The sequence below is a fragment of the Primulina huaijiensis genome, chromosome 9 (assembly GCF_012295235.1).
Source record: "Primulina huaijiensis isolate GDHJ02 chromosome 9, ASM1229523v2, whole genome shotgun sequence".
Classification (NCBI taxonomy): domain Eukaryota; kingdom Viridiplantae; phylum Streptophyta; class Magnoliopsida; order Lamiales; family Gesneriaceae; genus Primulina; species Primulina huaijiensis.
In genome coordinates, this window is record NC_133314.1 from 21280932 (window position 1) to 21294718 (window position 13787).

A 13787-nucleotide genomic window follows, 5' to 3' on the forward strand; every position below is an offset into this window, starting at 1 on the left:
CCTATTAAAACTACAGTATTAAAATGACCATTGGTTCGTAAAATGATCTCTTTTTTTTTCCTCATATAATTTGTATAAAAATAATTTTTCAGATTTTCTCTAGTAGATTTTTTTTATTCCAGAAGAGGGCATCGGCCTTGATCAGTGACGCGTACCATGACTAGGCAGAATGTATTATATAATTATATCAAATATCAAATAGTTTAAGGTTATAAGGGGTCGACTCTTCCACAGCTATATTTTTTACATGTCAATCAAGTTTCCTAAAGTGTATCACTACAAGACATCGTAGAACCAAAGCAATATAATACCAGAAACAAAACATTAAAGAAAGATTCGAATCATTCAATCATCCCTCTTTTTCTTTTTTTCCTTTTTCACTAAATTTTGTGCCGCTGATAAATGGAAATCAGACCATTAAGATCAAGAAACCCCCAGTTTCGAATTACATGGCTCGGTTTTCGGCTAATTTAACTTAAAACCCGGCAACGAAAGACGAGGCATCCACTTGTACATATATACGAACAATGCCATCAATGAAATTGTTGTTGCTGACTTTGTTTAACTGCCACCCACAAGAAACCGAAAAATATCACCAAGGGAAATGATACCTTCTACACGTTTACTTCCAGCTTCCACAATAACAAGACGTCTAACGCCTGAACATGAAGAATTTAAAAGTAAAACAAGAAGCTAAGTGCTTCGGGTAATCCATAAATGCATAACAAATTAAAGGAATGTTTCATGAAAATCTTTAGTAGGAGACAACAAGCAACCTGGCATGGATAATCTCTCCATCACCTTATGGAGTGGATCAGACCGCAAACACATGTGACACCTTTGACTGGTGTACCCGTACGTCGAAAATGGATCATCTCTGTACTGCAATGCCTATAATTCGAGAGCCGGAAGGCGATAATAATACCAAAGATCACCGAATTATGCTAGTAAAATATAGGGTGGTGATAAGCTTTATTTGTCGAATTTCAAACTCAAAAAACTCATTCAATACTATCCAGATCTAAAAGACAATTCATGTGAAACAAAAGCAAGGAGATCTGGCCTCCGGTATTTGGCATTATCTGCAAGCAAGCAATTTTACGAATTGCACTGCATCCAGAGGAAAAGCTAGCAGCATATTGAAAAAGTAACACATGGCAGCTTGCTACAGTATGCATTTGCTTGAGATAAGAAGTTCGACAAAGGGAACTTGGATGCATAAAAAACCACTCAGTGCATTAATTTAATGTTATCAATTGCAATTAATTTAATGTAGGCGTCTTTGATCATCACCCTACCAAGACAAAAATTTCAAATTCTGTAGCCAGTTAGCTTCTTTTAATGAAGATCTAATTCAAGTCCCATACATGGTAGTTGAACATAAGGATTATAGCACGTCTTGGTAAAGCAGAAAATACGCCAACGTAATAGATGTGCACACCTGATGAATAGTTGTTTCTTCAAGATTAATATGGGTGTAAATTTTGTCCTTTGCCAAGGTAGTTATATCACTGGAGGAAAAAAAGAAACAAATGGATAGACAATCCCCAAATGTTTTTAAAAATAAAATAAGCATCGCTAACAGTTTGCGTTACTAACCTTCTAGAATATACATCCAGTAACGAGTCATTGTCATCCACAATTGGTATCGAACTAACTTGGGCTGCGTAAGACAGGGACAGGGTGGAGTCACACAGATATAACAACACGGATCTTCTACTTATACATCACATAATAATAGATCAAAAGGGAGAGTTTTTGGCATACACCGTGCCTCATGAAATCGCATACATACATTAAAGAACTCTTAAGAAGTTATAACTTTTCCTGGGAAAAGCTTTAAGGAGAACCCACATATTCAGCGAAAGAACCCTCTATAGCCAAGAGATATCATGTTCAGAGTTATAAAATTAAATTAATCTTCTAGAACACCAGATTGGAGAATCCAAAGTTGAATACTTGCTGTCATAAATTTCATCATAAATTTTGACTTTGCCACAAGAACATAATAAAAATTCACCCACTAAGGTTGTGAAAGGAACACATTATGGCTATAAATTTATCATACTGTTAAACACCAGGGTTAAAGGACACCAACCATTACAAGAAGAGGCACATGCTAGTAAAACGTAAACGGTATTATAAATTATATTCTTTAGATTTTAAAGCAGTAAGCACGATAAAGAAAATATTTGTTTAAACTAATTTCATATGTGATAAGAAGATGAAATTTTTTCAGAAAGAAGCCAGATAGTTACCTTGAATTAATAAATTCAGTGCCGCACTAAGTGAAGCACTTGGTCTCAAGATAGCCAATGGCCGGCGATTTGGCTCTCCAATCTTGGGAACCCAGGTGCCCACAGGGATGGCACAAATTGGCATTTGGAGAACTGGTAATGAACTTAGGGAATGTTTAAAAAAACGACAAATACCTGGAAAACACCCCATGTTAGTTATGACAGGAATGATATCATTTCCTGAACAGTAATATTCAAATACACGAATGTACGAAGGCCTGATTCAATATCCTCACATTTTAGTATTCCAGAAAGAGAAGCAAGATGTAAAAGATGTGGGTGTGATGCATTCTCCAAAGGACAATGAATAATGGGAATTGTGGCAACACCATTCTGCAAAATCTTCAAAGCAACTTCATTCAAACTGTCATCTGGTCCAGCCTGAAAACCCTCATCAAATTAACATAAAAGAATGGAGTACATGCTAATTACAGGACAAAGTAAGTAACAAATGAATGAAATGCCAATGCCGGTTGAACGATTTACATAATCAGATAATCATGGAAGTATCAGAACGACCACAAGCAGAATGCCTGGACATGCTTTTAAGAATGAACAGATCAACTACCACAGGGATGAAAAGGGCAAAACTATCATTTTATTTATTCGACATGTCCCAAAGAACGATCTACTTTCTGAATATTACAAAGCCATCCAGACTTACTTGTATGAGTCGTCTTGAAACTGCATCTCCTTGCCCATTAATTTGACCATTCAGATATGACTTTGCATCTTTCCAAGCAGAAATAGTGTGCGTCTCAAGCTCTTCTTCAGTCAGATTGGAACAGTGGCTACCAAGCTGCCAATCACAATGAACACACCAAAGCAGCACATGTCAAGGATTTGGAGCAGATAATCAGCATATATTATTCATGTGAGCCTACCAATACAGAAACTTAATAAAGCCAACTGAAAACGAGTCTCTTTATGCTTCAAGCAACTTAGAAAACAAGACAAGGGTAGCGCACATGGAATTGTTCTACTGCATCTTAAGAGGTCCACAAAAGCATTTCAATGGAACAAATTAACATCTCACATTTTTAAATGCAAATTGAGTAAAGATTTGTGCGAGAAATAACTTTGTTCCATCTCTCTGAAATGGAAAAGGACTGGGGTACGGAGTAGAATCAGGAAAAGTAGGTAATACGGAGGTGAGTGATAATTTATATTCTTTACAAAGACATAGAGAAGACAAATCTTATACCTCTCTCATAATGAGAATAAAATCCAAGGCGCTGAGGGCTCCAACGAATTTTCCCTTTGAGAAGTCCCATAAGGGCGCCATGGAGATTCCCTGGAAAGAATTTGGTTGCTCAAAAGATTGTTGTTCGCATCACGATGAAAGGAATAAAAGAAAGCATAATAAATAATCAAAAACTAATATCACATGGGAAAATTAAATGAAGTAATCTGATTCTATAAGCATAAAGAAATGCATGTGGAGCAATTGCAGACCCTTAATAAGAAAACACAAACAGTCCCCAATCTTCATCGTATTTCAAGTTGACTACTTCAGTAACTTGAACAAATTACAAGCGGATATCCTTTCATCCGCTACAACATCACGCTGTCTTATGTTCTTAAAAAAATGACGGCAGAAAAACTGATGCTGCTAGATAGTGGTGACCAAATTACTTCGCAGCTAAAACACACTTTGTAATAACTTCGACCTAGCAATTATTATTGTCAAAAGTACCTGCTCATGCAGAATGTGAAATGCTTGCTTTACAGGCAGTTCAACATCCAATGCAATAACCTGCAAACTCATCGAAATAAATCAATATGACAATTTAAACGAAAACGAAATAAATGTAAATAATTGCAGTAGGACAGACAAGGGCCATCCAGACCTTTCCAGATTCAGGAAGTAACTCATAAGCCAGGTGTGTCGACATGAACACAGCTATACGATGCCGAGAAATCTCTAAATCAGTATCTGATATGCTTGGAAAGGGCTCAGGTGAAGTACCATCTGACAGTCGAACCTGTTGATAGACATTAATTATGATGAGGCAGCTCCTGTAACTTTCAGTATCATGAGCCACCAATCAAACTATGCTACATATTTGGAGGAGGGTGTGCTGGTTTTACTTTGATGCTATGCTATAATATTGGAGACGCATGTGGTTGATTTCACTAAGATGCCACACTGTAATATGTAAAATAGGGAGTGTTCAAACATTTATTATTCACCAAAACCACTTGGTAAAACCTGCAGTAGTGACTATCAAAATATATCCCAGCTTTGAAATATGGAAACTAATAAAGGAAACCGTTATTCTTAAGATTTTTTCCATGCATGACCAGCATACAAACCGTGGAAAGGTAAGAACAATAGAAAAAACAGGAAGGTATGCTCTTTTTCAATTGAAGATGGGTATGGATGAATTTCTTGGTCCAAGATATCCAAACAATATTACAAAACCATAGCTGAAAAAAATAGCATCTGGAAACAAGCAGTAACGAAAGGAAAGATGTGAGCAATAACTGCATACCACACGCTGAAAGGTCTCATTATCTACATCCATACTGGAACTGGGACCAGAGGGAGGTATTCGAGGGCTTATCATTGCAGGAAGGAAATCAGATTCCCTAGCTAAGAGGACTGTATTCACGGTTCCAATGTTACTACTGACAAAAGGTCGTTGCTCTTCATGTCTCCATTCCCCATCAACCACGAATTTGTACTGGAAATAAGCAACAGTATTTAATTTAATGCACAAGCAAACAAATATGGAATCCGTTGAAAATTGCAAATAATGAAAAAGCAAGAGGTGCAATCCCAATTTCAAGGTACAACTAGCTAAATAAATTCCTCAAAGAAGTACACATTTTTTCTTGGCTTACCAACCAAAAAAAATTCACAGGCAATTACACAAATTAGCAAGCACTACAACAATTTCGATCCACAAAGCCGAAGTACAGCACCAACCTGGTGATAACCGGGTGGTAAGCTACATATTGTCTGAAACACAGTTGGGCAACCCTCTACCGGGGCCATAGGCCATTGCGTCCACCTTTAGCAAAAATTACCATAAATTACAGAAAATAATTAAGCTCAGAAAACAACAAACGATGAGAATAAAATTGAATAACAAGCATTCAACAATTTTAAATGCTCATCCAATCTCACCCAGTAAACGAGCCGCTGATATACACAATTCTCCCACCATAAGGCCACACGAAACGCGTGGGTATCAACACCATTCCACTTTCAGGCGCAAAATCCATATTAATAGGATACATTAACTCCTAATTACTTCTAGAATTTGCCAAAAGAACAGCATCGGAATTTCAACAGCGTCAATAACACTTGATTGCAAATTCCAAGAGCACCATTGAGCCAAATCCCTCAAATTCCAACGACAATGCCGAATTTCACCTTCAGAACCACAATATGACGCAAAGCACCACTTTTCGTTAATCTACAAATCCCAGACTGTACGAACACAGGCCTAAAAATGAAATCAAGAACGACAAATCTAAGAAAACCAGAGGAGGAAACAGCTAGGGAATGCAAGTACGATGAATTAAAATGAAAACTTTAAACACAAATAGAGAAGCATTTGATAATTATATGATTAGAAGATGAACAAGTGGGAATTCTTTTGACAGAATCAATTTTACCCCTAACCCTAAAATTCCCGATTATTTTTAAGAAATTTTCTGTGTAATAAAAATTATGATATGGGTCCCGCACCACATCAATTATAAGATTCCCCTATGTGTTGCCAAGTCAGCATGCCTTCCTTCAGATTATTCTCAGACGACGCCCTTCATATTATCATGATTTCTCACTAGTCCCCCTGTATTACCGTGAATTCTTATTTCCCCCTGATATTACCGTGAATTATCGTTTTACCCTTTATCATCATGAATTCTTAAATTCTTCCCACTAGTAACAATCCAAATACCAAATGTATCACAATTTTTTTTTTTTTGAAATGCAAATGTATCACAATTAATTAAGAAAATATTTAGAAATTTTCACCATTACTCCTATTCTGAAAGTCTCATACTTTATATATTTTATATTAAATATAATCTTTATTTTTAAAAAAATAAATTTCATTTATATAATTAATTTATTTATTTTCAAAAAAAGATCATATCCATCGTTTCACGCATCCATGCATTTTACTTCTCTTTTTTTCATTTGGATTTGATCATTATCCTATAATATTCATTCCTTTTGTCGTCTGTCTTTATATTCATAAAATGAATGTATCTGAAAAACAATATTTGATCTTTAGACCGATGGAATAGTGTTGTCTCATCTCTTGCATTGCATCCCTTTAATTCTTTTGGTGGTTTAAGTTAAATTATTGCCATGTGAAGTTATTTTTTATCAGATGAATCTCCTTCATCATGTTCGACATATAATTTAAGTTAATGGTGTCCACAATTTTGGCTTGACAAACAAAGAAGGATATGGAATTGTTTCAACAGTATCCGAATGATGTTTCTCCCAAATAGACAAATGTCTTTTGACCATGGAGACAGACAGACAGACAGACTATCAAATGGAGGAATTGGCCCCTACCCAAGTATTACTTCTCACAACTATATTTACTTGTAAAATATTTCATTTCTTGAATAGATTCCAACCTTTTTCACAACCAACCTATAAACACCACTCAAATATTCTTCTTGGTGATAATGCACCAACCTTTTGTGTGGCTTGTAATTGAAATTCACTCATACACAACAAATTTCTTTGTTTTAGCTTTTTGATTATGAACAAGGTTATCTAAATCAACTTATCAAATCACAATCTTTCTTCTAAAACATAAGTTTCTAAAAATGAATCTTGAGTACAACAGAATCCACCAAAAAAATCTCACTGTTTCAGTTTAAAGAAATTCAATCAATTTGTTGTTAATTGTGAAAAATAAATTGACTTTCTTAAAGGATTTTGTTGGGGGTAATAATTGTCCCTACTTGGTAGAGCAATCGAACCTTGGTGCTTGAGCTGTTGCATGGTTTAAAAGATTTGAATTGCACTATTAACACAAGCTATAGCTTTTGGTAAAGTGGCAACCGCTCGGTCCTACAATTGATATCAGAGCCAAACAGAGGCGGATTCACTGTAGGACCCAAGAGGGCCGTGCCCCCCGAATTTTTTTTAAAAAATTATTAATATATAAGATATATTTTATTATTTATTATATATATTATTTAACCATAAAAAAAAGTATCTATAATTAGTTTAATGGTTATAGACTTTCAAGGTTTACACATGTGGTCCGCGTTCCATTTTCTGCAATTTTTTTTCGAAAAACTAAATAACAGGCCTTTACAAAGGGTTAAAGACCCAACTTAAAACTTTCATAGTTGGTGGAGAGCCGGCCCCCCAAACTTATAATTCTGAATCCGTCCCTGGAGCCAATGTCACAGGTTCGATTACCATTGATTGCAAGAAGTGCAATTATTGGGAGGGAGATTGTTGGGTGCAATAATTGTCCGTGCTTGGTAGAGCGAACGAACTGTGGTGCTTGAACTGCTGTGCGGTTTAAAAGATTTGAATTGCACCATTACCACTAGCAATAGATTTTGGTAAAGCGACAAGCGCTCGGTCCTACCATTGATATCAGAGCCAAGGTCACGGGTTCGATTTCCATTGATTGTAAGGAGTGCAATTATTGGGAGGGAGATTGTTGTGTGCAATAATTGTCCGTGCTTGGTAGAGCGATCGAACCGTGGTGCTTGAGCTGCTGTGCGATTTAAAAGATTTGAGTTGCACCATTACCACCAACTATAACTTTTGGTAAAACAGCAAACGCTCGGTCCTACATATTTGATCATAAGAATCATTTGACTAGGCTCTGCCAAATAACATGCATCACTAAAACTCAGAAAGTACAATAATTTGGAACGGAACTTTCCATTTCTTTTATAAATAGACACTGTCCAAACTGAATAAACCCCAATCTAGACAACATTTGATCAACTAACTTGATACACCTCAAAATCATCACACAATCAATAGCTCCAATGTCAGTTTCTGATATCAAAGTTGGCCATATTGATGACGTTCAAGAGTTGAGAAAGGCCAAAATTTCACATATTCCCGAAAGATTCATTAGGGATTTGACAGAAAGGCCAAATTCAGATAACGTGATTACCTCTGCAAATAATAGCATTCCTGTTGTCGATTTCTCAAAACTTTGCAAAGGAAATATAGATGAAATTTGCAGTGAGATTTTGAAGATCAAGATTTCTTGTGAGGAGTGGGGGTTTTTCCAGGTATTTGCCTCAAACACTTGAATATAATTCCTATAAAACCCACCAATACAGAATGGTTATTCTGTTTATTTCTCTGGCTTGGTGCAACAGCAAGGAATATCATCTAATATTTGACCGCCGTTTTTTTCATTTTCCTTGCAGGTGATAAACCATGAAATTAATTTAGATTTGCTGGAAAAAATTGAAAAAGTGGCAACTGAATTCTTCTTGATGCCATTAGAGGAGAAACAGAAGTATCCAATGATTCCAGGGACAGTTCAGGGATATGGCCAGGCTTTTGTTTTCTCAGAAAACCAGAAACTAGATTGGTGCAACATGTTTGCTCTTGGGTTGGAGCCTCATTACCTAAGAAACCCAAAATTATGGCCGGCAAAGCCATCGAATTTCAGGTAAAAACCTGTCTATGTCCTTACATATAATATTGTTTCTCTGCATAGATCACTTGTTCAGTAAGTTCACGTCAATGTAACTGAAATTCAGGTGATGGAGACCTTTTTCCATCATTCTATTTCATCCCAAGACCTATACGAGTCAGCTTGTTATTGTTCAAAACTAACGCCTCAAGAATTTTACAGCGAAACTGTGGAGATATACTCCAGAGAAATAAGGAAACTGTGCAAGAATTTGCTCGAGTACATAGCTATTAGTCTTGGCTGCAAGGACGATGTTTTCGAAGAGATTTTTGGTGTGGCCGTGCAAGCAATAAGGATGAACTATTATCCAGCATGCCCCAGACCAGACCTTGTTTTAGGTTTAAGCCCACATTCTGATGGAAGTGCGCTGACAGTTTTACAGCAAGGAAAGGGCAACTCAGTTGGCCTTCAAATACTAAGAAACAATGCATGGAAACCCGTTCAACCTATTCCAAATGCTCTTGTCATCAATATTGGTGATACCATTGAGGTATGGCATCAAGCTTTTTACAGTTTCTTGTTGCTGCTTCCTAGTTCCTACCCTTCCTTTCACAAGTTTTGAGGCATATTAAGAACAAGTAGGATCAGAATTCCCCATTAGTTTGTGGGATTTGACGGGGTTGGTAAATACACGAGTACAATTTGCTTTTCTAGCAACTTGTATTAATCAGTGTCACAAAGATGCAAATAATCTTGTTTGTAAGCTTCTAACCAGTGGGATGTGACATAATCATGTTAGAGCCAATCCTTGGATGCTATTCCTCTGCCAGGTGTGTAGCGAAGCCAAGAATTCTTAATATTAGGAGAAGAAATTAAGTTGTCACCCTTTATTTTATATGAAGATCATCCTTGTTGGCTTCAGTCCCTCCGATGTCACTCCAAAATGTGTACTAGTGCTGGTGGTGCTGAATTGCGAATATGAATGACTAAACAGCAGTCGTCTGCTGGCGGTAAGCATACAATCAAATATCGGCTAACAAAATAAGTTTGAAAAGGTTATAGAAGTGATCTCAGACCTAATAGTTCCTTTACTGATAATGTTAATCGGTTGCTATGGAAGCTGTTGTACAATTGCAATATCATTTAGATCCAAAGCATAATAGGCAGCCAGTCACCAACTAACACTAAAATTTATCCCATCCGCCAGCAAAGTTACACAAATATTATTCCTTATTTACGACATTCTGCAATCATATATACCAGGTTCTAACAAATGGGAGATACAAGAGTGTGGAACACAGAGCAGTGACGCATAAAGAAAAAGACAGGCTCTCGATTGTCACGTTCTATGCTCCAAGTTATGAACTAGAGGTTGGGCCACTTCGAGAACTCGTGGATGACAAAAATCCTTGCAAGTACAGAAGATACAACCATGGAGACTACAGCAAACATTATGTCACAAATAAGCTTCAGGGCAAGAAAACACTGGAATTTGCTAAAATCAATTATGTCTGAACATCAGAATAAAATAAAATGAACTGAGACATGCTTATGTAAATATAGGGCCCGTATGGTATCAAAAGTTTTTTTTATTAAAAAGTGTTTTTTTAAGTTGGCTTTTAAAAGTGCTTTTTTAAGTAAAAGTTGTGTTAATATTGTGTTTGGATGAATAGATAAAAAACACTTTTTAAATTAATAAATGTGTTTGGATACATATCATTAAAGTGCTTTTTTAACTCATTAATTTATATATATATTTTATAACGGATTTCTAAACAAGTGTGATGTATAAATATAAATAATTAAATCCATACCAAAACAATAAAATATTGAAATCTTAAAAACCATAAAAACAATTGTTAATAACAATGTTAATGTTTACATTCTACTTTAATTTATTTAAATAAAAACTAATAGTTCAATGTCGACCTTGTATTGACAGTGAATTTCTTTTGTCATCTCTCAATTCTTTCATTTCCGTAATATTTTCTTGTGTTGGCTCTTGCCATCTCGTACCTCTGTCATGGACATAAACATTTTCACCATCTTGTTCGATTTCTTGTAAATCATCAATATTTTCGAGTTGTTCAAGAATATCTCCAGCCGTATCGTATCGCCTTATGAAATTGTGTAAAGCAAAACATGCCACTATAATTTTAAATTGAGTATCTAGACAAAATGTGGGCATATTTTGTAATACCTTCCATCGTGCTTTGCACACTCCAAATGTTCTTTCAAAAACCGTCCTTAAACTGGAATGATGATAATTAAATACTTCATTTTTTGATCTGAACTTTGGAGCCAATCGAAATTGAGGTAAATGATATCTAGTATCTTTATACGGTCCCATAAAGCCTTTGAAAGTAGGATAACCTGCATCAACTAAATAATATTTACCTGCAAAAAATAAGAGTTAAAGTGTAAATATTTATCTAACAATTATTTAAAAAAACATATAAGATATATTAATATCAAACATTCATGTGGGAGTGGAAAATGCAATCTCTCTCTGCGCATAGCCTCTTTAAAAATTTTAGAATCATGAGCAGAACCTTCCCAACCAGCCCATACAAAAGTAAAGCACATGTCGAAGTCGCATACAACCATAACATTTGTTGAAGAATACCCTTTTCTTACAATGAAATCTATTTGCTTGCTAGGCGGAGCACGAATGCATATATGTGTGCCATCATTAGCCCCTATACAATCTTTAAAATAAGGCCAATATCTTTTGTCATTCTTAATATATTCAGGGACATCTGTAAAATTAAGATCGATAGGTTTGATGATATCTCTCGACAACTTCCATATGGACTCTAAAACGCTGTGAAACTGTCTTGGAACAGTTTCCCCCGAGTGTTGAAAACGCTCTTGAACATTTCTAACTGAAGCAGGTTGACCCATCATGTACAAAAATAATCCCACCTTTTCATAGATATCAACTCCTTTTGTTGGCTGTAAGCTATATTTTTGGAGTAGATCGTCACATAGTTTATAAAAAACATGTTTCTTCATTCTAAACATTTCAAAGCATCGTGTCTCATTACCATTCAATATCTCTGCCTCCCATTGAGACCCTGATAACCACGATGTCCTACATTTTTCTTTAACAATATATTTCAAAACATAATTCGTAACACCACACAAGGATAACAAAACCATTCTTTTCTTAGAGACATGTGTATTTATAATAGAATCAACGGAAATGTCGGAATCACTTGATGCATCAGAGTTATCTGATATAGTGGAGCCTGAACTCGCAGACATCCTGTGAAAATATATGAATAAAGATAAATATATATAAAAAAACAATAAACATTGAAAGTTTTAGATTATTGCATTAAAAATTTAAACATACTACTTAGTAAAGTTGACTCATCAATTAATAAAAGAAAAAAACAAGTGCATTATTCAGGTATTTTTCCTAAAAACATAACTCATGTTAATAACGCTTCAAATCATCTTTAGTGAATGTCTTTGCCCAACCAAGCTGCAGTTCCGAGTCCTTCAATCCGATAAATATTTGCCTATTATGCTTTTTACCCAAAACTCTAGTAACTATGAAGAATTGCTCACTGCCAACCACCATACCAGGCAAACTACGAAGAACCTCCAAACAATTTTCAATGCTACATGGATCATCTTTTGGTGTTTCGTGTATAGACTTTTGAGTCTCAAATTCTTGAAGGATACGATCAAGTTGATCGGCTAACCTAGTGGCAATGAGACATCTTTTTTCCCCACTCTCCCTTCTTTTTCTCTTCTTTTGCTGCATAGAGCTGTCAGCTCCCATTGTTGAGTTTTCCATAAATTCTCGGCTTTCAACATTAATATAAACATCACTTTGAAACTCTCCATCTAACTGAACATCCCAATCATTTGTATCCTCGTTGAAATTATTATGAATTGGTTGATCCTCTGATGGTGCTATTGCAGCATAACCAGTTGCTATGGAACCTTTAAATATCTTTTCCAATAAATCTAAATTCTTGGGTCCCCTCAATCTAAACTTTGCATACTCGAGATTTTCCTGTAATTTGCAACGTAACAAAAATAAATAAAAATAATTAATTAAAAATTTAAAATGTAGTATATAAATTATGTACCTTAATCTTATCCTCCCACTAACTATTATTAGCTTGCACGGTCATCTTGTTATGATCCCAACCAAGGCCAGTCTCATTATTTCCAATCAGTTGTACCCACAGTGCAAAATATTTTCTCATAGAATCCCATTTATTTTTGAATTGTTTTTGATTCAAAGAAAGTCCCGTTCTCTCATGAAATTTTGAAACTAAATTTGTGTACCCCGTTTTGTTTAAATGTTTGGTAGGCTTATTGAAGGATTCAATTTCTTCCTCACAAATTTTTAAAAATATTTCGGTATTCTGATCAGTCCAATCCGCCTTATTATTCCCATCAGCAACAAATCCAGGTTCAACAGTCTCAATCGTATATCTAGGTAATTGACTTGGATTTGATAATCTTCGTTTAGGAGCTAACTTCGAATACATTCTATATTCAAAAAATAAAACATAAAAAAACAATAGATTATCTAATTCACAATACGTAATACAGACGTAAATGAATAGAGAGTGTAGATTCTGCAGCAAAAAGAAAGCAGAAAAAAATGAACGAACAAAAACCACGACGGGAAAAAAAAAAATTATACCTTGTAGAAGAATGAAGAAAAGATTGAGAGGATGCTACTGGTGGATGTTGTTTTTTAGTTTATTAAAAAAGCTAGTGAAAAAAGCTCTAAAATAGGGCTTTTAAAAAAGCTCTAATTTCAACTTAAATAAGTGCTTTTTTAAGCACTAGAAGCCCACCCAAATAAGTTAAAAATTAAAAAAACACTTTTTTAATTGTAGCTTCTTATACCAAACGAGCT

General features: G+C 35.3%; 2 protein-coding genes across 4 annotated transcripts; one reads left to right on the forward strand and one right to left on the reverse strand.

The window, feature by feature from the left end:
• Positions 1–355: 355 nt before the first annotated feature.
• On the reverse strand, positions 356–9686 carry LOC140984396 (sucrose nonfermenting 4-like protein). Of its 3 annotated transcripts, none has more exons than XM_073451787.1 (14): positions 9669–9686; positions 5431–5752; positions 5230–5314; positions 4793–4984; positions 4148–4282; positions 3994–4053; positions 3502–3591; positions 2962–3096; positions 2534–2678; positions 2259–2432; positions 1600–1663; positions 1442–1511; positions 777–891; positions 356–659 (listed from the first exon to the last, which is right to left on the reverse strand). In XM_073451787.1, exons 2-14 carry the CDS (start codon positions 5541–5543, stop codon positions 562–564), a joined length of 1476 nt encoding a protein of 491 aa, XP_073307888.1. In that variant the 5' UTR covers positions 5544–5752; positions 9669–9686; the 3' UTR covers positions 356–561. The 3 variants fall into 3 exon arrangements, with proteins under 3 accessions (XP_073307888.1, XP_073307886.1, XP_073307887.1); XM_073451785.1 differs by lacking the exon at positions 9669–9686 and adding an exon at positions 5848–5966; XM_073451786.1 differs by lacking the exon at positions 9669–9686 and adding an exon at positions 5892–5941.
• LOC140984398 (protein LATERAL BRANCHING OXIDOREDUCTASE 1-like) lies at positions 8101–10621 on the forward strand. The gene is made up of 4 exons (XM_073451788.1): positions 8101–8543; positions 8685–8932; positions 9119–9446; positions 10160–10621. Exons 1-4 carry the CDS (start codon positions 8292–8294, stop codon positions 10409–10411), a joined length of 1080 nt encoding a protein of 359 aa, XP_073307889.1. The 5' UTR covers positions 8101–8291; the 3' UTR covers positions 10412–10621.
• Positions 10622–13787: the final 3166 nt, after the last annotated feature.